Source organism: Volvox carteri, assembly GCF_000143455.1.
Source record: "Volvox carteri f. nagariensis unplaced genomic scaffold VOLCAscaffold_16, whole genome shotgun sequence".
Lineage (NCBI taxonomy): Eukaryota > Viridiplantae > Chlorophyta > Chlorophyceae > Chlamydomonadales > Volvocaceae > Volvox > Volvox carteri.
Genome location: NW_003307559.1, coordinates 1,717,766 through 1,738,151, shown reverse-complemented (window position 1 = coordinate 1,738,151; position 20,386 = coordinate 1,717,766). Strand labels below are relative to the sequence as shown.

Genomic DNA, 20,386 nt, shown 5'->3' with positions numbered 1-20,386 from the left:
GCGAGCCATCAAGGAGAAGCGGTGAGCGTTGAGAAACTATGGATGCTGGAATGTTGGAAGATGCAGTGCCGCTGCGGAGGGCAACCGCATCATCCCTGCAGTTGGATGCGGAGGTATGGAACGCTCTGCAGCCCCAATGAAGTGCTGTTTCTGAGGTTGACGTTGTACCCGAGACAGCATAATCGGAAGTTGGCAAGCACTGTGCGCTGGTGACTGATGGCGAGAGTAAACCATGGGCGAGGTATTGCGATGCCGCCGTGAGCATACACAGGCCCCGAGAGGCTAGAAAAGCAGTAAATTGCAAACAGCCCTGCATACTGAACCGCCACGAGAAAAGTAAAGGATCCTATGGGACTCGTCTTCTAGCTCAGAGAAGAGGAATTGGCAGTGTATGCTTCATTCCTAAAACACATAAATATAAACTTAAAAAAAGGCATTGCTGTTATTGTTAGAGGAACAACATTTAAAGATGTATTCATGGCATGCCAAGATTTTACACCAAATCGCAGACAACCCCTGGCAACGACCAACGTGCCCATTTGCAGTCATGCCTGGCATGAGTAGCAGTGTCCTCTAAGCTTGTTGTAATCAGGATTACCCTGATCTTCCACTTCCATTTTTGACTGTGCCTAAACTAACCTTCATGGTCTTCCTACAACTCTCCACTAGGCTTCCATTATGGAACGTGCTAGCATGAAGTTGAACTGATAGGACTAAAGGCGGATGCACGAGGAACGGACAGCGTTACACAGCACAGAACGCAGCCCCAGTGCCACAAATGGAAACTTCCTGTACCAAGTTAGCCTGAAACGACGAGGAGCGCCAGCATCATGGCGCTTTCCGCGTCGCTCATGGACGCTTCAGCCAAAGGCTTACGTGCCAACACCTTGGGGGGAGCGGCGCAAGCCATCCGTGGTCGTCGCCGTGAGCCCCGCAGAGGAGCAGATGCTCCAGAAGATGATGGACGACCCTGGTAAGGAATGACAAAGTACAAAATGACCGCAAGCTGAGCGCAACAACCACCATAACTGTTACCTTGTTGTGCGATGAGCCTGTGATTACTTCCTGACCACCTTAGCCATTACTCCCCACCCTTCTCTTGCCCCATGCCCGACCCTAACCATGTCTAGGCATCTCAAACGACAGGAGAGATCGTACAGCAGCAGCATCCACGCTCTCGGCCTGCTGTAGCCATCCTGGCGGGCCCCGGCGCCGGTCAACGGTGCCGGTCAACGCTTATGGTCCAGCCCGCCCTGGCCTCAGCGTTGGCCGTGGCGGCAACCCTACCCCCTTTCATCCGCACCTTGTGCCGCTTAGCAACCTTCTCGGAGACGTGGGTACAGCAGCGGCAGCTGCTCCTCAATTCTTGCAGCCACCTCAGGATGCGCCGGGGTTGGCGTCTTCGCCGCCGCCGCCGCCGCTTCCAGCTGCACCTCAACACTCACGACTGGCTCAGGACGCGGCGTCAGCGGCTGCGTCACTGCCGCTGCCAGCTGCAAGGACACTGGTTACTCTCCGCCAGGGCATGCCACACAGCCGCGGGGGGGCCGCCGTGGCCCGTGCTGTGGCGCCCGTGCTTACGATGGAGTCCTCCGTCACCGCCGCCGCTATCTGCGCCGCTACCGACGGCGGAGTACGTACGGCGGGGAAAGCCGGGGTCTCTCTGGAGTTGACTCCAGGGGACCTCCTGGAGGCAGGAAACCCGCACGACGTGTACGGAGACCATGAGGAGGGGCAGCTGTGCCAAAACCAGGGTAACGGTAACGGAATTAACGGTGACAACGGTCATGGCAACTGTATCAATGGTAACGGTAACGGAATCCGCGGCGGCGGTGGCCTTGCTCCGGAAAACATGCCCCTCAATTCGCCTGATGATGAGTTGCCTGGCGGCGATGGCGGCAACGGTAGCGGCGACGATATGGCCGTACAACGTGTACGGTCTGGCGACCTGACGGCGTATCTGGACCAGGAGCTGCTGTTGGGGACGTCACCGGCTGCGCTGGAGGTACGGCACCGGAGCCTTTACAGTTAGGATTCTACGGTCTTTGCAACAACGCTCTCCCGCAGTACATATTTCTGTGCGTATGTGTGCATGCGTGTGTGTGCGTGCTTCCCAGTCTATTCTTCCCTTGGGACACGGTTTGTGATGATGGGGCTTCCGAGCCCTCGCCGGCCATATAAAAATTCCGCGCAACGACCGCCGACTGCTGCTTCCCCTGCGTGCTGACTGCTACCGCTACTGCTGCTACTGCTTTTTCCCCTTGTCACAGGCTTCATTAGTGGAGCTTTGGAGTGGCTTCGAGACCAAGTTGAAGGTGCGTTTTGATGTGGGGAGAGGGTTGGGGTGGTAGGCGCCGTGGCTGTGATCTGGCCTGACTTGATCTGATGTGATCTGGGACAGGGCTCGATCTCTCAGTCTCCCGGTATCGGAAGTAACGCTGGTCAGGAGGACGTGGAGGTGGACGTGGAGGTGGACGTAGCGGATGGCGGTACAGGGGGGCTGGGGTCGATCGGAAGCGTGCCCCGCTCGGCGAGGGGGTCGCGGGGGTCGGCTGGTAACGGGGTTGGGGGGCCTTGGGGACAGCCTCTGCGGAGCCGGGGGGGAAGGCCGTGTAGGGTTTTAGGGTTTTAAGGGTCGAAGTGATAAACACTTTTTCCCATACCCGTCATGATGTCATCATGAAAAGGGCCCCCGGGCCCCTTACAAGGGACTTCCTCAGCTGCAGGGGACATCAACAATGAGACCGTGTGGAAAGCCTCCAACAAAGCAAAGAAATGTTTAGAAAGGTTCGTTGTAGCTGTAACCGATTTCGTTGTTTTTTCTTTTCCTGCAGGCCAGCCGTCACGCTCGGGCGGCCGCGGAGAGGTTGCGGTCCTGGGCCACCGCCGCCGGGGACCGCCGCCGCCGTCGTAAGTCTGCTCGTACGGCGCAGCTCCTCCGGAAAGGGGATCTGGAGGTACGACTGGGTGCGGTGGAACACGCGGTGCAGCGGGCGAAAGAGGCCATAGCAGGGAGGGATAGCGGCGGCGGCGCCGCCGCCGCCGATGACGCTGCTGATGCGGAAATCATCGCGGCACTGCCGGCGGCGGACGCGGCGGAAGCGCATGATGGTGGTAGCGATGGTGGTGGTGATGGCGGCCCGGCGGCGGATGTTATGAGCGGCGGCGGTGGCGAGCAGCAGCAGCAAGTGATTCCGCCGCCGCCGTCGTCGTCGCCGTCGCCGTGGTCCGCTCCGTTGCAGTCTCCTCGTCGTGTGGGGGGCCAGTTCGTCCCGGAGCTGACGGCGTACATGACGGAGGAGCTGTTGCTATCGCCGCCAGAGGTGGTTTCGGAGCGCGTGGAGGCGGCCATGAGGCGGCAGTGCGCCTCCTTGGATTCCACAAGGTACCACCAAGACAAGGCGACCAAGATGCNGCAGGTGGGGATGGGGGAGGAGGGGGGAAGACAAACACACAGGGCGAGGGGAAGGGGGAGGGGGAGGGGAAGGGGAAAAGACAAACACACAGGGGGGGAGGCTGATACCGGGAGAGTACGGGGTTTTGCCGCTACCTGCGGGCGGGCGTGAAGGAGAAAATGGAGGGGGACGCTTAGGGGGAAAGGGGGAAAGTTGCGAGGGCCGAATACACACACTCGGAACTAACAAGTACTGCTTAAACAACCGCTCCCAACTAACTCTCCCCACACACCAATCCCCAGGCGCTTGTCTCCGCGGGGCGGTTGGACGAGCAAGGGCTGCAGCAACGAACAGCCGCACTGCTCGAAGCCGTACGGCGAGTACGGCGTTGGCTGGATGTGGCTCCGCAGCTGCTAGGACTGGAGCCAGGCTCCGGTGCAGGGCTCGGGTCTGGTTTCGGAGCCGGGTTGGGACCTGCGCTGAATCGGCCTGGGAGGCCGGGAACAAGGCAACGAACCCACTTTGAGGATTCCGAAGAAGCGGAAGTGGGGGCAGTAGCAGCGAGTGGCGTCGAAGCAGAGCGCGCTGGAGTGGTAGCGGAGGCAGCAGCAGCAGCAGCGGCGGAGGACGAGGAGGAGGAGGAGGAGTACGAGGACGCCGTGGAAGCGGTAGGGATTGGAGCGGGACCAGGAGCAGCGTCAGAGGGTACCGTGTCGCGCCCCTCCTCTTCCCCCTCCTCCTCTTACACTTCGGGGGGATTGGTGGGGGCATGCCCTGAGGTTATGATGTTGGCGTTACAGGAGGCGTGGCGGACGCGACACCTGAAGATACTGCAGGTGGGTGAACGGGGTGGCGGGTGGGTTTGGGGGTTGGGGGTTGGGAGGTGGCGGGGTAACAGCGCTTGTGTGTGGGGGGGTGGGAGGGCAAGACGAACCACCAGTGGCGATTGCAGCGGATGACAGGTACAAGTGGATAGTCCAGGTGAGGACAGATCCTGTGTGTTACTTCATTGTTGTTACAGGGTTTGCATCAGGAATACATTTACTGGCTATGGATGATGGCTTGACTAGTGGTCTTGGCGGCGGCGACGTGGCCATAGCGGCGGGTTGCGAGAAACGAGTTACTCACTACCAGCTGCTGCCAAATCCAAAGGTTTCAAAGAAGGCGAGAAAGCGAGAAGACGACCTAGCCGCCGGGGTGAAAGGAAAGGCTTAAGGAAAGCAGAAAAGCATAGGAAGCCGTAGCAGCGGTTATGTGTAGAACTGAAGGCGGCAAAGAAGGAAAAGGTACATCGGAAGGTGCATCGTGAAGTAATCGGAAGATCAACGCCAACGTAGAGCGGCGAAAGTAGTATACTATTTTTTGCTGATTTTTTGGCTGAGATGCTGCTAGCTAGCTGACATGCATGTGTTTCTCCCAGGCCCCCAGCTAACACACCCCTGGCCCAAACCAACCCCAACCAACCCCAACCGACCCAACCAACCCGGCTAGCCGGTCGACATAGCGTGAAACAAGCAGGACAGAGCTCGGGCCCCCTAGGACTCTTTTACCTGGCCAGGCGGCACAAGCGGCAGAGGCCGGGGCATGTCAAAGCCGGAAAGCAAGGAAGTTGGTCAGCAGCGGCGAATAATAAACAAGGAATGCATGCAATGAAGCGCCGCTGAAGGAAACTAGTATGGTATCGGACTAGAAGAAGAAGAAGAAGAACAAAGCGATAAATAAAGAGCGGGGAAGGATTAGGTGAAGGCTAGGTTGGTATTTGCTGCTGGGGTGAAAGGATGTGTGTGCCTGCGCTGCGGGAGGTGGGTTTCATGAAATACAGCCCCTTTTCACTTGTACTTGTTGCACAGGGGCAAAAATTTAAACGTGAGAAGTTTGGAAACCTTGCTTTGTAGAAGGAAAAAGGATTCTTGTCCAGCCCTCGAGGAAAATCACACAAACAAACACAAACAAACACGCGCACACACATTCACACGTACACACACAAAAAAACACACACACAAAAACACGCGCACATTGGTACCATCGCGCTCTTCATTGCTTCGTTGCTCCTTAGTTGGCTGTCTCTTTTGTAACTGGAGTTCCTTCCCCCCGTGTGTGACCCCCAGTGGGTGGGCCGCGTACCAGTCCGCGTAGGAGCCCTTGTGGCGGCTCAGCTGCACACGTGCACAAGTCCTATTTCCCCCCCCCCCCCACCACCCGTCTTTATTATCTGCTCCATTCGCCAGTGGTTCGTCTTACCCCCCATAACCCCCCCTTCCAACAACCAGTGGATCCACAACAACAGTACATCTGATTGACTGAATGCTCCGTGTTCGTTCCAAACACACTTCAAATTATTCAAATTCAATGCGGACGACAGGAGGTTGTTGACTGCGCGGTGGAGGAGCTTCAGCGTCTGGTGGATTCTGGCCGTCACCCTGCACCGCACCTGCTACCGCAGCAGCTAGAGGCGCTGCGATTGGTGGTTTCGGTGCGCTCTCCTGTAGAGATGCTGCTGCAAACGGATTTAGGGACAGATCCGGATCTGGGTTCATCTTCACCGGAAAACCGGAATCCAGATCTGGATCCGTTTGAAGGCCTGCAGGAGCAGCAGCAGCAGGAGGAGGAGGGAAAGGAGGAGGGGGAAGGGAGCAGGCGGCGGAGGCGGTGGTTGACTGCTCTGTTGGCGGCGCAGTGGCGGGGGAGGGCAGTACGGGGAATCGGTATCGCCGCTACGGAGTTGGAGGATGCCGTACTTGTGAGTGTGAGGAAGGGGACGGGGAAGGGGAAGAGGGGTATCTGGAATGGGGGGGTTAAGGGGGGGGGAAGAGAGTTGTAAATTATAATTGGAGGGGATGTAAATACATTTGGGGGAATGTAAATTGTAATTGTAGGGGACGTAAAGTATAATTGGAGGGAAATGTTAATTACACTTTTTTCGTCTTCCGTGGAATTCCGTTCTTATTTCCGGGTTCTGGAAGGGCGCTTTTGTTAGGGGCAGGGGGGTAATGGAGGTGATGGTGTAAAACGGTATTGTGGATATGAGAGCAGGTCAAGATGCAAGAGCCCCTCAATATCGCAAATCCCAGACACGAAAACTCGGCAACATATTTTACTTATACCTTTTGCAAGTGCTCATTTTGCTACTGCTAAAGCAATGATAGTAGATATTGCACCAACCAAATGGTTATATACTTATTGCTGCTAATGAATTGATATCGCTATTGATGTCGCTAACAGTAAGTAATGTTGCTGGTACTGCTTAGACACTAGTCCAGATTGCTGCTCCGGCTGCTACTGCCGCGCCGCGATTTCCTAAACAGGACGCTTTCCGCTCCGGAACCCTGGACCGGGCTTCCCTGGAGCTTCGACTCAAGATAATCGCAGACGCCAAGATCCAGGCGGTCAGGGCGGAGGTGGCGGCGGCGCCGCCGAAGGGTGATGGCGGCGGAGAGTCGGAAGGCGGCGAGTCGGCGGGCAGTAGCAAAGGTCAACGCAGCGCCGGTGGCGGTGGGGGTAGTCGGGCCGACTACACGGGGCGAGTGGCGTATGTGACGTTGTGGTTGGTGCTACAGCCGCCGGCGGCTGTGTGCCGCGCAGTGGCGGAGGCTGTAGCCGGGCGCGGCGAGGTGGTGCTGCGCTTTCATCGGCGATGGTGGGTGCCCCCGTGTGCCTTGTACGGCGTCTCTGGCGTGCCGATATACCCGTGCAATGCGTTAAATGGATACGATGTAAATATAAAACATAATATTGTGTAAAAAAATTATTTTATTATATAACACGATACAATAAGATGCTGCCACGAAAATGATTTAAAATAACTTTTAACGCTTTAACGATTATTTGTGTTAATATTTATTTATTACGAATGGCCTGCCGACCTCCCCCTCCCCCCAACCAACCACCATCTAACCACCTTGTTCAGGGTCAAGGAGTCAGCCCACAGGGCCCACGGGCCCGGTTTATTGAGTACCGGTCAGCTGGAGGACTTGAAGCGAGTGAGTCCCCATGTCGGGCTGTTATGTCGGCGCGTCCAGGGAGGGAGCCGCGTTACCTTTGCTTTGATTCATTTAGGGAGAGAGGAAGGGGGAAGGGGGGAAAAGACGAACCACGCGAGCGGCTGAAGCTGCTGCCAAGGGGGGAAAGTAGGCAGATGTAGGCAGGAAGCAGGACAGACCAGTCGGCGGTTGTGGGGAAGGGGGAAGGGGGTGGGGAGGGCGCTATCTTGTAAGGGAAGGTGCCTGGCAGGTGACGTGTGTTTTGTGTAAGATGCTTGCTGATGCCGTGCTGAGGTGATGGCGACTCGAATAGTGATGGTGGATGAACAATGTGGTGCGCGGGCGGGGGTGAGGGTTTACCTGTGTGTGTGTGTGTGTCGTACTTGCGGGTCCCAAACCCTACCCAACCTTTTTGGGCTGCGATATCATGAAAGCAGTAAGCCACCTTTCGATGTGTCGTCGATGTGTCGTACAGGCGGTGGACGCGATGACGGCTAAAAATCTGGAGTCGTTTCGGAACGGCAGCGGCGGCGTCGACAGCGCCAGCAGCGGCGGCGGCGGTGGCGGTGGCGGCGGCCGCCCCGTCGCCACTGCCTACCTCACGCCTGAACTCCTGGGCCTGCCGCCGGCGGAGCTGCGTACGGCACTCCTCCAGGAGTGGCAGGGCCGTACGCGCGATTCCGTGCGCTACCATGCCAGCGTAGCGCTGCGCCGTGTGGCGGACATGTACAGCCTGCGCGGCGGGGTCGTCACCGGCGCCGCCGCCGCTGCTTCGGCGGCGGCGGCCGCCGCCGCCAGCCGTACCATAGAGGAAACCTGTAAGGAGGCGATTCGACTATATGCGCTAGCACGTCAGGAACGTCTGACGGGCGTGCGCATGGCGGCGGAGGCGGAAGCTGTCGCCAGTGAAGACGCTGATACGGCAGCTGCGAAGAAAGTGGCGGCGGAAGCTACAGCGGCGGCGACAGCGGCTTCCACCGACGTCGACGCCGACAGTAGCGGCGAGGGTACGGAAAGTGAGCCGGAGGAGGCGGCACAGCGTACGGCTGCGGCGACGGCCGCTGGCCTGGGCGCCGGGTTGGCGGAGATGGACTGTACGGCACGAGCGGCGGTGCTAGGTGTGGTACGGCAAATGGCAATGGATGATCTGCCGCCGGCCCTTCTGGTGAGGCGCACTGAGGTTTGAGATAGAGGTTTTAAACATGTCTCGCGGGGGTTTGGGGGTTTTAGGGTTTTAAAAAACTCATGTGTGCCTTCTAATATAAAAAACCGCTTCGCGCCCCAACCACACTGCAATCTGTCAATACCCATAACGCTCCTAACCCCCGTCACCCTCAAAAACCTTGCCCGGCCTTTGACAGGACCCCGTCGTACAGCATGTCTTACGTAATGATCTGGACGAGCTAACCCGTACGACGCAGCTAGCGGACTACATGGGACCCATGGGTCAGAACGGCCGCTCCCGACTGCTGTTGAGTGCCCGCCGCAAGCTGGGTCGTGTGGCGGCGGCCGGCGCACTGGAGCCCCGGGCGGTGGCTGTAGCAGAAACGGTGATGCGAAACGCCGTAGTGGTGCTACAGCTCCGGGGCAACGAGCAGCTGATGATCATACTGGGGGGGACGCCTGGCGGCGCCGCCGCCGTCGCCGCCGCCGCCGAGTCCGCCGAGTCCGCCGACTCGCGTGTGGTGGATGCTCTGATTCAGAACTGGGAGGGGTTGCCCCTGAGCCACAAGAACTCCCAGGTCCAGGGACTTCGGCGGAATCTTCGAAGAGCGATGGAGGTAGGGCTGGCGGACGCGGCGACGTTGCGGAGCGCGGAGGAAATCTTGCGACGGGCGTCGCTGCAGGTGCGTGGTCTGGATGCTGTGCGTCTGTCTGTCTGTCTGTCTGTCTGTCTGTCTGTTTGTCTGTGTGTCTGTGTGTGTGTATGGATGCTGTGTGTGTATGGGTATGTGGGGGGGGACGCGAAATGTTTTGGGCAGTCGGGGATGGCGTTGGGATGGGTGTAAAGGGGGGGGGTGGCTCTTAGGAGGCCATCATTTTGAGGCTGTAGGGCGGCTGTGGAGGCATCATGGGGGGGCAGGGGGACACACTTTACTAGCCACTCGCGCTTCCGTGACTTCGTTGTCGTCCTCTCCTAATCTGCTATAGCACAGCTAATCGTATTTGACTTTTGTTGCTTGCTTAAATGGAGCCCTTGATAGGTACTAATAGGTATTATTATTGCCCATTAAATTGATAATTTTTTAATTTTGCGTCTCATAAAGCGATATCACGCCCAAAATTAAGGCGAAAGTTTGATTGCGGAGTTTTAACCCGTCTTCTCCGCAGTCGTACTTGGTTCGCAATGGCTACGACGCGGCGGCGGCAGCGGCGGCGGCAGCAGCTGGCGCAGCGGCGGCGGAAGAGGCCAAGGCGGAGGCGGCGGCGGTGGCCCTGCCTGATGCGGCCTTCTGGCGGCGGGTGGTGGCGGAACCCGACTGGGGCGCCGTACAGCTGGCGGAGCAGTGGCGGCCGCTGGGCCCGCGGGCGCGGAAGCGACTCAAGCGGCGGATGCTGCATTCCCTGGACCGGTGAGGGCGGTTCGCGTGTCGTGTCGTACATCTTCTGCCTCTCCGCATCATGTATACCTTCTGTCTTCTATTCTTGTGCTACCGCCGCCGCATGCCGTGACAGCTCGGATGGCCTGCATGGCGACTCCGTACGGCCGAGCCGTACAAATGTGCCGGAACGATAATTTTTTATGAAAGATGGCTCGCTGTTGCTCGCTGGTTTCGTTTTGTATGAAACAGGATGGCAGATAACGGGGAGATCGACGACGCGGCGGCGCAAGCCGGTGTGGTTGCAATGCGGAGCGCGACGCTGGCGCTGGCGCGAGAGTGGCGGAGCGTCATCAGTCAAGCGAGTGCCGTCGCCGCCGCCACCGCGGCGGGCGGTGATAATGGCGAAACTAACGTCGTGGAAGATGACTTCGACGGCTTCGACAGCGCGTCGAGCGAGTTTGGATCCGACGGGTCGGACTTCGACGATGGTGACGTCACCATGTACGAAGCCAACGCGGAGGAGGCGACGACGTACGGTTCCAGGACCGATAGTGGCAGCGGCCGCGTTGAGGGTGAAGAGGAGGATGAGGAGGGGGAGAAAGGAGGAGGCGGCGGGTCGTCCGGCTTCATGTCGGAAGGTGGTGATGGCGGTGGCGAAGGTGAAGGCGGAGGCACTCCAAAGCGCGCTGCCTGGCGTAAGAGCTCTTACTATCTTCGCGCTGCCGAGTTGGCGGTGCTGCAACCAAAGGTAGGAGAGGGTGGGAGAGGAGAGATCATGAAAGGACCTGAAATGCGCTTGGAGTAATATCTAGAAATGGGGAATTGTTACCATAGTTTCGTTATGGAAACGTCCGGAATGTTTAGTATATGGTGGTAGTTGTTGCTGTTTTGTTATTGTAATTAAATTTATTATTATTCATAATGTATCGAAACAGTAAATATGTATTGTATATACATCAGTATTGTAATTTTATTTAATAATTATGCAATATGGTTCTAAGATTATTAATAACTATATAAGACTTATTATTATTTTATTATTATTATTATTATTATTATCAACATCATCGTATTGCAACTATTTTTGAATCATCGGGATTAGATTTTTGTGAAATGACAGACTATCTATCTGCGCAAAACTGTGGATGTCCTTTTGATGGCTACTATCCCGGTCATTACTGGGCAGTGATAACTTGCAAGTCTTCCTGCAGTATCTGTCGCCTAATCCTGGTGGGACTATCCGCGTATACCTGGTATCCGCTTCAATCGTAATTGGTTCGTCTTACTCCCCTTTTCCCCGCGCGTTTCCTTTCCTTCCTTTGCTCCTCCTTTCCCTTTACTTTTTCGTCTGTTTGAGAACACAGGCGTTGTACGAACGGCTTTTGGACGAGCTGTCGGCAGCGGATTACATAGGAAGGAAACGACTGGTGGGTCGCGGGTGTGGTGTACGGCGGTCGCACCTCTCAATGTAGAAGCGCACATGCGTCTCCCTAAGTTTGCGTTGGATCCAATTGGTTGCCGTACTAAAGGATATTTGAATTATGCAAAGATTCTGTTCAATAGTAATATAACATGTTCGTTTAAGTCAAATATCGAATTGAATGGAATCGAAATCTCGATTGAAACAGACGTGAAACCTGTGCTAATCGTTAGTTTTCTTTGGTTTTGGGGCCGGTGCATGTGGGTGGATGATATTCGTCCCTTTCCCTCTCTCCCACGCGAGCAGTTGGAACGTATCCGGGAGCAGGTCCGTGCACGATTCGACGGTGGCAGCATCTCCGCCGCCTCCCTCCGGCAACTTCTCACTTCCATCGCGGCCGCCAGCAACGCCGTCGGCAAGTCGAAAATGAGAGCGGCGGCGCGGAGGACGCGCGGCGGCAGGCGCGCCGCCGTTGACCCAGCGAATGCTGATGAAGACGGTGAAGGTGACGGCGGCGGCGAAGGCGGCGGCGAAGGCGAGGAAGAGGGGGAAGGGAAGCCGCCTTCGTCTTCTGGGGCCGGTGATGGCAGCGGTGGCAGGAGCCGTACGGGTCGGTCTCGTCGTACGACAACCCACGTGATGGATCCAGAACAGGAAGCGGCACGTGAGTGGGTGGGATGCGTTGTCTCATGCCGTACTCCGTATATTATACACGTAGCAATGTAGCCGCATATGTTTGTGTGCATGTTTGTATGTACGTATATGTTTGTATGTGCGTTACATCATCTAATCGGGCAGCTAGCGTCAGGCACGTGGGCTATGGGCAGTTGCCGGCTGGGTTCGATAGGGGGACTTGGTGGGTCGGGGATGGATGTCCCCCGGCGGAGGAGGCCGCCTGTGAAGAAGCTTTCTCCCATACCAGGGTGGGTGGGGGGGGGAGGGGGCCGTGAGGACTTCTGCTAGGTCCTTTGTGGTTAGGGAAGGGGGCCGGTATAACTTACAGCGCAATGCCTGTCATTCTGCGTGTGTTTTTGCATGTATTGCTTTTCTGGAGCAGCGTACGTACGGCCTATCTGCGCATGTACGGCCCTCAAATGCAATAAGGGCTGCATATTAGGTAGTTCGCTGCCAAAGGTCCTTCGAAGTTCCATCGAAGATTCTTAAGAAATTCATAAAAGATACTTCTACTCGCGGAGAAATGTAGACCAGTTTTAATGAAATACACTCTTACACTATTACACTATTACCAGGCAATAAAGTTATCTACCCTCCTCCCTTCCATTTTGAATGCTTCCCTTTTTGGCATGGCAACAGTTCCAAGTGCCTGGGACGCTATCCGTACGGAGAGTCTGCTACAGCCTCCCGACCAGCTTCAAGCCGTGCTGGAGTCGGCGTGGATTCGCCTTGACGCGCACTCGCACAAAAACCACCACCACTACGGCCGCGAGAGACTACGACAGCTGCGGGACGGCGGGCTGCTAAAACCGCAGGAGTACGCGGCGCGCATGGCGGCGATGGCGGCGGCGGCACGTCGGGCTCGACTGGCGAGAGGGGAGGTACTCGCAAAGCCGCGCGGTCGATGCGCAACGGTACACCTGGTAGCTGAGGCGGCGGAGGAAGCGGCTGCACCGCCTTCGGCGGCAGCGGCGGCGGTGCACCGGATCCGTACGGCACTCCTAGAGGAGTTCGAATCCGATCCGGAGCAATTTAAGGCGACGGCTAAGGAAGCGAGGCTGGCGCTGAAGGCAGAAGTTGGAAGGAACCGGTCGCCAGCGCTCGTCGTACCGATGACGCTGCCCGCCGCCGCCTTCGCGGCGGCGGCAGCGCCGCCGGCGGCGGCACCGGGCTTGGAGGAGCCGTGGCTGGCGGCGACGCTAGGCCTCAACCCGGAACGCGTGTTGAGAATCTGGGCGACGGTGCAGTGGCGTCCGTACAGCATCGCAGTTGAGGATAATGTACGGCAGCTCCGGAATCTGCTGCTGGCAGCGGCGGGTGGTTCTCTGTCGCCGCTGGACGAGCAACGCCTAGCGGCGGGCAAGGCGGAGCTGGCGCTGTGGCATCAGCAGGCGACCTTGTTACGTAAGGAGCTGCACCAGTTGGCGATGTCGAAATGCAGGGGAGAACGTAAAAAGGCGGCGGCGGCCGCTGTCGAATCGCGTGCCGATGGCGATGCTGGAGATGCCGCCGTCGCTGCAGCCAGTAGATCTAAAATCCCTCGGCTCAGCGTCAAGCAACAGGCGCTGTTCGTGGCGGCTCTCCAGGGGCGCCTGGCGGCGGCGGGGATCGACCTGACGGAGCCGGCAGAAGTGCCCGTGGAGCTTAACCACCTGTACGGCAGGCCGTCGACGACCTTGAAGCTGCAGGCCGTAGCGGCGGCGCCAGCTACTACGGCAGCGGCCGAGAGCTTAAACGGCCACGGCGACGAGCCAGAGAAACAGCTCGCCGCCACCGCCGCCGCTGTAGCTGCTAGGAGTGGCAGCGGCGTCGTCGGCGGCGGCACATACCAGCCTCTGTATGGGTCGGCGGCGGTGGGCTCCGGCGCCCCATGGGTCATTCCGCCGGCTGAGGAGCTGGTGACGGCGGGGCGGCAAGCGGAGGCTCTGATGGACGAGCGTACGGCACACCGGCTGCAGGTATTATTACAGGAGCAGCCGACGGTGTTCCAGTTATTGTCGCCGGCGGCGGAATTACGACAAACCGCCATTGATTTTATCAAGGCCGGCGGCGGCGACAATTCGTTGCCTCAAAAGCAGGCGGCGGCTAATCTCCTCCGCCACCGTTTGGATCAGCTGCGCTCCTGGGGCATCATAGGGCCCAAACGGCACGTGGCGCAGCTGACTGTCGTACATCAAGTTTCCTCTGCGTGGCCGTACTTGGTGCGCGGCGCGAAGTTGGACGAGCAGGGGCATTTGGTTGCTGCAGGGCTGGAGGGCGACGACGAGATCAATCGGGCGTTGAGGTCGATGTCGCCTCAGGATCTGCAGGTGGAGGCGGCTGTGTGGTGTACTCAGAGGTTTCGTGATCTTATGGGATACTACGAGATATGATTTAATGACATATTAGGATATTATACGATATTAATTTATGAGATAATAGGCTGAGAAGATATTCGTTTATGAGAGCGTTGGAGCTGTGAGTGAAAAAATGAAGTGAAAAGCTGCCGTCTGGTAGCGCACTCGCCCCGCAGCAGCATGTCCGCCTCCGTCCCACTTCTTTCCATTACCCCCAACGCCCCGTTTTGATCCTATAAATTCTTGAGGCCTCACTTTTGTACATTCTTCTTCTTCTGATCATGTTTATCTTTAAATTTATATATTTATAATATTTATTATTACTACTAGTTTTTTGTTGTTATAATTGTTATTGTTAAAGGCACACGTCCCAACTCACCTCCCAAGCCCATACTTTTGAATTCCTATGCCCGTCCAAACCTGCTACAGCACACACATACACACACAAACGCACATGCATAATACATAACACAAAAATCTTCCCATGCGATCCTCAACACTTCCTAATCGCGGCTCAGTCCTTAAAGACGCATATGCATATGCATATTCATCTGCAAGTACACCCGAGAACACACTTCCCCCGACCCCGACCCCGACCCCGACCCCGGCAGTTGTGGCTGTTGGGCCGTTGGCGACCTCTGTCCGACGTGGAGCGCAAGTTGGACGCCAACGTAATTCGTTGGCGGTTGCGACGGTTGCTGGAGAAGGGTCTCGTTTCCGTTGAGGAATTTGCGACCCGACGCGACGCGATGGGTGTGGTGTCCTCTCGGTGGCGCCAAATCACTGAAGGAGGTCTGCGTCTAGAGTTCGCGAACATGGTGAGAAGATAGGATGCCATTTGGGGCTGGGGCGGGGCGGGGCTGGGTTTTGCGATGACGGAGGGGGGAAGCGCGCCTCCAAGGATTTTCCATATTACAGAAAATATTTATTGAAGCATAGAGCATCTTTCCATGGAATATGGAACGATGCTGTCTTCCACGTTCCATGCTCAGGTGAACTTGTGTGTAAAAGATAAAAGAAAAGAAAATGCTGTGATATGAATGTGGGAAAGAGGAATTGATGTTTTTGCTGTTGAGGAGGCCGCAGACCGGCGCATGGGCCGCTGTCGTGCATTAGGTATGCTGCGCGCATTTGCGAGTGCCGTGGAGTGGCGATGTGGGTTGTTGTACTCCATGACAGATTTCATTGTCGATTGTTGGTTTCACTGAGTTGTCAGAAAAGAAGTACGTCACGTAGGTTGAAGTAGGAAGCCACACAACAGTATCCACAGTCGCTTTACCACACAGACACAAGCAGCGGTCCAGGAATGCGAGTATGTATGGGGGGGATATCGGGGCACTTGAGAAAGAAAAAGGGAGGAAAGGACACCGCATAACATAGCACCGGCAAATCAATTCACACGGAAGCCGATCAGAGGCCGGACCTGGAATACAAATAATGGTTAGTATTATGTTTGCCTTGCCAATGGGGTTGTTATTCTCCAGGCAGGCAGGCTGGGTGCAGTTGCGCCTGATGCGCTGTGGGGGGCGGGTGGTGGGGGTGGGGGTGGGGGTGGTGGGGGTGGGGGTGGGGTTGGGAACCAGGACCCGCAGACTCTCAAGTCTCACACCGACCCGCAATAGGCAACAGAGGTAGTTATGAATAGTAGTACAGCACCAGCAAGCTACCCGCTCGAAAGAGTTTAAGAGCCGATTTATAGTTTTAGGGCATCAGAGGTCTGAGGGTTGTTCGCCCAGTTTCCGTGGTTCGGCTACCGGCGACCGCTGAGCATTAGGTGGATGCTGGTCACCCGCCATAACACCCATAGCGATGTCACTTCAGTAGGAGGCGGTATTAGAAGCGGAGTTTTGTTGTATGAAGGTATGTAGGTATGCAGGTATGTATGTAAATTAAAGAGTTTATTAAATACCTTTCGCGGCCTGTATTTTGTTCATCTCGCCGAACACATGCACATGCAGATGGCGCGACGTGGGGGCCGCATCGGTGCCGGGCGACCGCGTCTCTCCCCGTCCAACTCCTCTTCGGCCGCGTCGTCGTCGTCGTCTGGTTCCTCTCGGTCGTCGGCGCCGACATCGCCGTCGTACGACTGGCTGCGGCGGTCACGGCGAAGTCGCGCGGAGGTCGCGGCAGACCGCGCTGCTGCCGCTGCCGCTGCCGCGGCGGCGGATTCGACGGGGGTGAAGCGCAGGCGGGGCCGGCCGCTGGGAGGCGGCTCCGGAACTGCCCGCGGCAGGGGGGCTGTCGATCTGGATCTGGAAGCCGCATATACGTCGATTCTGACATCCGAGGATATGGAGGTTGATCCGGTTATGCGGTCGTTGATTGTATCGTCGCAGCACAAGGAAACGAGTGGCTACGCTGCGGCGTCGGCGGCGGCGTCGGCGGCGGGCGGGGTGTACGCCGCCGGCTTGACGGGGCGGCGACTGAACCAATTGCGCTGGCTTTCCAGGGCTACGATGCCGACTACGTCGCCTGCAGGGGGTACGACGGTTGACGGCGGCGGCAGCGGCGTGGTCGTCGATACGGAAGCTACAACCGTAGTTGCAGAGCCGCCGCCGCCGCCACCGCCGGCGGCCGCCGAGTTGCCTCTGGAGCTTCTCAAGAAGGTTCGCGCCGTACATAATTAGTTTGACGTTGGCGGTTGTAGCTAACCGCCCGAGGTAACCGCCATAGCGGTTGCGGTACTTTTTTTGTCTGGCCCTACATGATATCATCATCATATGTACGGCAGCATTGTGGGCTCGCATGTTCTTGCATTGCCCCACCATGCGGTGTTTCTCCTCAGCTTCCTCCTCTTGTCGTACACGTCGTCGTTCCGGCTTCACCTTAAGCTGCGTCAGCCATATACAACAAACTTACCATGGCTACGAGCTCCAAGTTACAAGTTTCAAAATGCAAATTTGAAGTTACACAAGTTTCATGTTACAAATTACAGATTAAAAGGTTCAAGTTAAAAGCTACGCATTACAAATTCTGGTGCGGGGGCCCACCTGTGAAAGCTACATCGCCCGCTCCGGGCCATATTTTCCCGCGAACAGCCTCCCCTTTGTCGGACCTTCGTACCTGTGTATCAAACATGATCTGCTTCGCCACTGCTTCGCCACTCTTTCCATAAAACGGTCCCCTCTCCCTTTTCCGATTCGTTGTGACAGGTAGCACGGTTGGAGCAGTTGGTACGACGGCAGCAGGCCAACGTATCCGCACTGCAGCTACAGCTGACGCTACAGCCGATAATGTCGCACCAGGCGGCGGTCGTCTCAGACTCATCTCCTTCGAACTCCGGGAACGAGCAACAGCAACAGCAACAGCCAGTAGACGCGTTCAACGGGTCGGACGAGTCCCAACGCCACGCACAGGTGCAATTCCATTCCAATGGAAATGGGGACGTACAGCGTGAGAAGGAGGAGGAGGGCGGGGCGGCGACGGGGATGCCGGCGGTGGAGGCGGCGGAAGCGGAAGAGGCGGAGGCAAGGCGATTGCTGGAGGTCGAACTCGCCACGGCAATCTCTGTCCTCGGCCAGGTACGGCATCGGTACGGTGTTTGGGACGGTGTCGTACGGGTGGCGTGTCGTGCAGGTCACTAGTATGCGGCGAACGGAAAATGGTGCGATATGTGGCCAATGAGATATGGGAGTAAGATACGCTCGCGCCCTCATTTTTGCACTCGCCCTTTCCGTACCGCCATACCTGCAGGCGGAAGCCCGGCTTGCGGAGTGGCGGCAGCGGCTGCCGCCGGCCGCCCAGGAGCTACTTGGGGAGCTAGTACGGCACCAGCAGCTACAAGACCAGCAGCAGCAACAGCAAGAGCTGACGGCGGAAGTTGGGCCCGCCGTTGCCGGCAGCGGTGGCGGCGGCGATGGCGACGCTTTTACCCGTACTGGGCTGTCTTCCGGCGCCGTGGTGTACGGCGATGGGAATGGCAACGGAAACGGTGACGGCTTTAATGAACCCCGCCAGTACAACGGCAACGACAACGGCAACGGGTCGTACGCCGCCAGTGCTGTAGCAGAAAACAACGGGGTGGCAGTCGCTGCAGTCGCAGCGGCGGAGGCGGCGGAGGCATTTCCGGTAAGCCATCCACTTGCGGTCCTTAGCGGCGGAGAGAGCGACGGCGGCGGCGTCGACGGCAGCGCGACCCGCGTCGGCGGTGTGAGCAGAAGCGACGTCGACGTGGACGATCTTCATCGTACAACTGGGTTACGTCTGGCGGGTATTGCCTCGCCTGACACCATGTACGAGTCAACGGAGGAGGACGACCGCGCTGTCTATGAGGACGGCGGCGCCGGCAGCGCTGACGAGCAAGGAGAGGAAGACGATAAGGGAAAGGATGCTGAAGCGGACTCGGCCGCTGTCGACCTGAAAGCACTTCGTGAGAAATTCTTCGCCGCGATCCCGCCGCCGGCGGTGCTGCAGAAGAGCCGCGCGGCGCCGGGGCCAGCGGCGGGGCGGGATGGCTGGGCACGAACCCGGCGAGAGGGTGCCGTACTCCGCGGGGGAGGGTACTCAGGCGGGGTACGGCCGCAGCAGCGGCAGCAGTCGCGACGAAGGTACCTGGAACGCGAGGAGGTGGAGCGCGAGTAGTGGGGTGGCTCCAATCTCCGTCGGGAAAAGGGGGCTGAGAAATAGCTTGGTATTGACAATTTGATTTCTTTCAAGAGCTCACAATGACAGTTGACAGTTACGTGGGGGAAGGCATTACTAAAAGGAGTTCGAGGATGGACCGAAAAGGGCGAAGCAAAAACCCCAAGTGCCACCCGTAAAGGATGTGCAGTAAAGGAAGCGGCGCGAGAACGGGCGGACGTTCGGACCGGAGTCCGCTGTGTCCGCCGGAAAGGTGTGGAATGGAAGAAAGGAAGATAGATAGACCGGGTAGAGAAAGAGGGAGGTGGAAGTAGGGGTACAGAGAAAGAAAGACCAAGGAAGGTGCTATTGGGATGCAGAGGCGCCAGGGCGAAGAAGTGCTGGCAGCTGTAGAAGCCGCTGTATGCGGCTTGTTGCAGGTGTTGTTCCTACGTGGCAATTAGCTGCTGGGGAGGGAAAGAGGGAGAGGGAGAAGGGGGGAGAGGGGGAGGTTCAGATAGCGAGGAGAGTCCCAGAGGACAAATGACCTTTGGCGAAGAGAGTGAGAGGGCGACGTGACCCTCCACAGTGCCCGCAGACGAAAAGGAGGTAGATGTAATTTTATTTGGTGTAATTGTGTACGCGCGCGTGTGTGTATGTGTGTGCGTGTGTATGTATGCGTTTCACACCTTCCTGGAGTGACCGCGTTACCCCCCTCCAAAGGTGTCGTAACAAAGAGGGGGAAGAGCCCACACATGCCAAGAGCGCTGATGAAGGGGCCCGGGGCTAGCAGCCTGGTGGGTAATGCGATGTGTTGCTGGAACATGTACGTGATTTCGAAGTTTGGTCTCGATCGGGCGCTGTCAACTGACCACCAGTCGGCCGGGTGAAGCCGATGCGATGGTCCCTCACCTCACCTAACTCGCATCGCTGATCTACGATGGTGAAGCTGTTTTGTGTTGTTAGAACGAATGGAAAAATGCGTCACAGGAGCCGCCTTTCATGCTGTGTTAGAAGCTGTGTTGGTGGCGCAATGGTGGTGGTGGTGGTGGTGGTGATGGTGGTGGTGGTGTGCTATATATAATCCACGTTTGTTTCCTCCTTTCTTTTCCCTCTTTCTCCTCTTTCCTTTTCTGATCTCTTATCCTTGTTTTATGGGTGCTGGGTCGTGCGTGCTCGCACTCACGTAAAAACGATTGCCTGTAAGAGTGGCGTTGTTGTGCGGCGGGGGGGGGAGCCGGGGATTTTAGACGGGGTCGGTTTGCGGGATGGGAGTAATCATAACGATGATGATGTTGCTAATGACGATAGCATTGTGGTAAGGACGGGACGGTGTGTGTGCAGCAAAATCGGCTACGTGAAGTCGGTTGGTTGTTGGTTTGGTTGGTTCGTTGCTTCGTTTTGGTTGGCCTGGGGGGCCGTGAGTGGAAATGATCCCCCCACGCCAACTACTGAAGTGATATGGCGTCAATGCATG

At 57.3% G+C, this 20,386-nt stretch overlaps 1 protein-coding gene across 1 annotated transcript; it reads left to right on the top strand.

Moving 5' to 3' along the window:
• Positions 1-830: 830 nt before the first annotated feature.
• Positions 831-18,930, top strand: VOLCADRAFT_90403 (uncharacterized protein; the record flags this gene model as incomplete). Its single annotated transcript, XM_002949959.1, has 23 exons — positions 831-924; positions 1,131-1,633; positions 1,880-2,005; positions 2,271-2,315; positions 2,402-2,555; positions 2,709-2,787; positions 2,835-2,910; positions 3,243-3,419; positions 3,698-4,231; positions 5,839-6,135; positions 6,701-7,032; positions 7,303-7,375; positions 8,031-8,540; positions 8,737-9,222; positions 9,707-9,948; positions 10,168-10,666; positions 11,283-11,345; positions 11,645-12,002; positions 12,653-14,322; positions 14,961-15,167; positions 16,308-16,955; positions 17,502-17,870; positions 18,043-18,930. 23 exons carry the CDS (start codon positions 831-833, stop codon positions 18,928-18,930), a joined length of 8,430 nt encoding a protein of 2,809 aa, XP_002950005.1.
• Between the last annotated feature and the right edge of the window lie 1,456 nt (positions 18,931-20,386).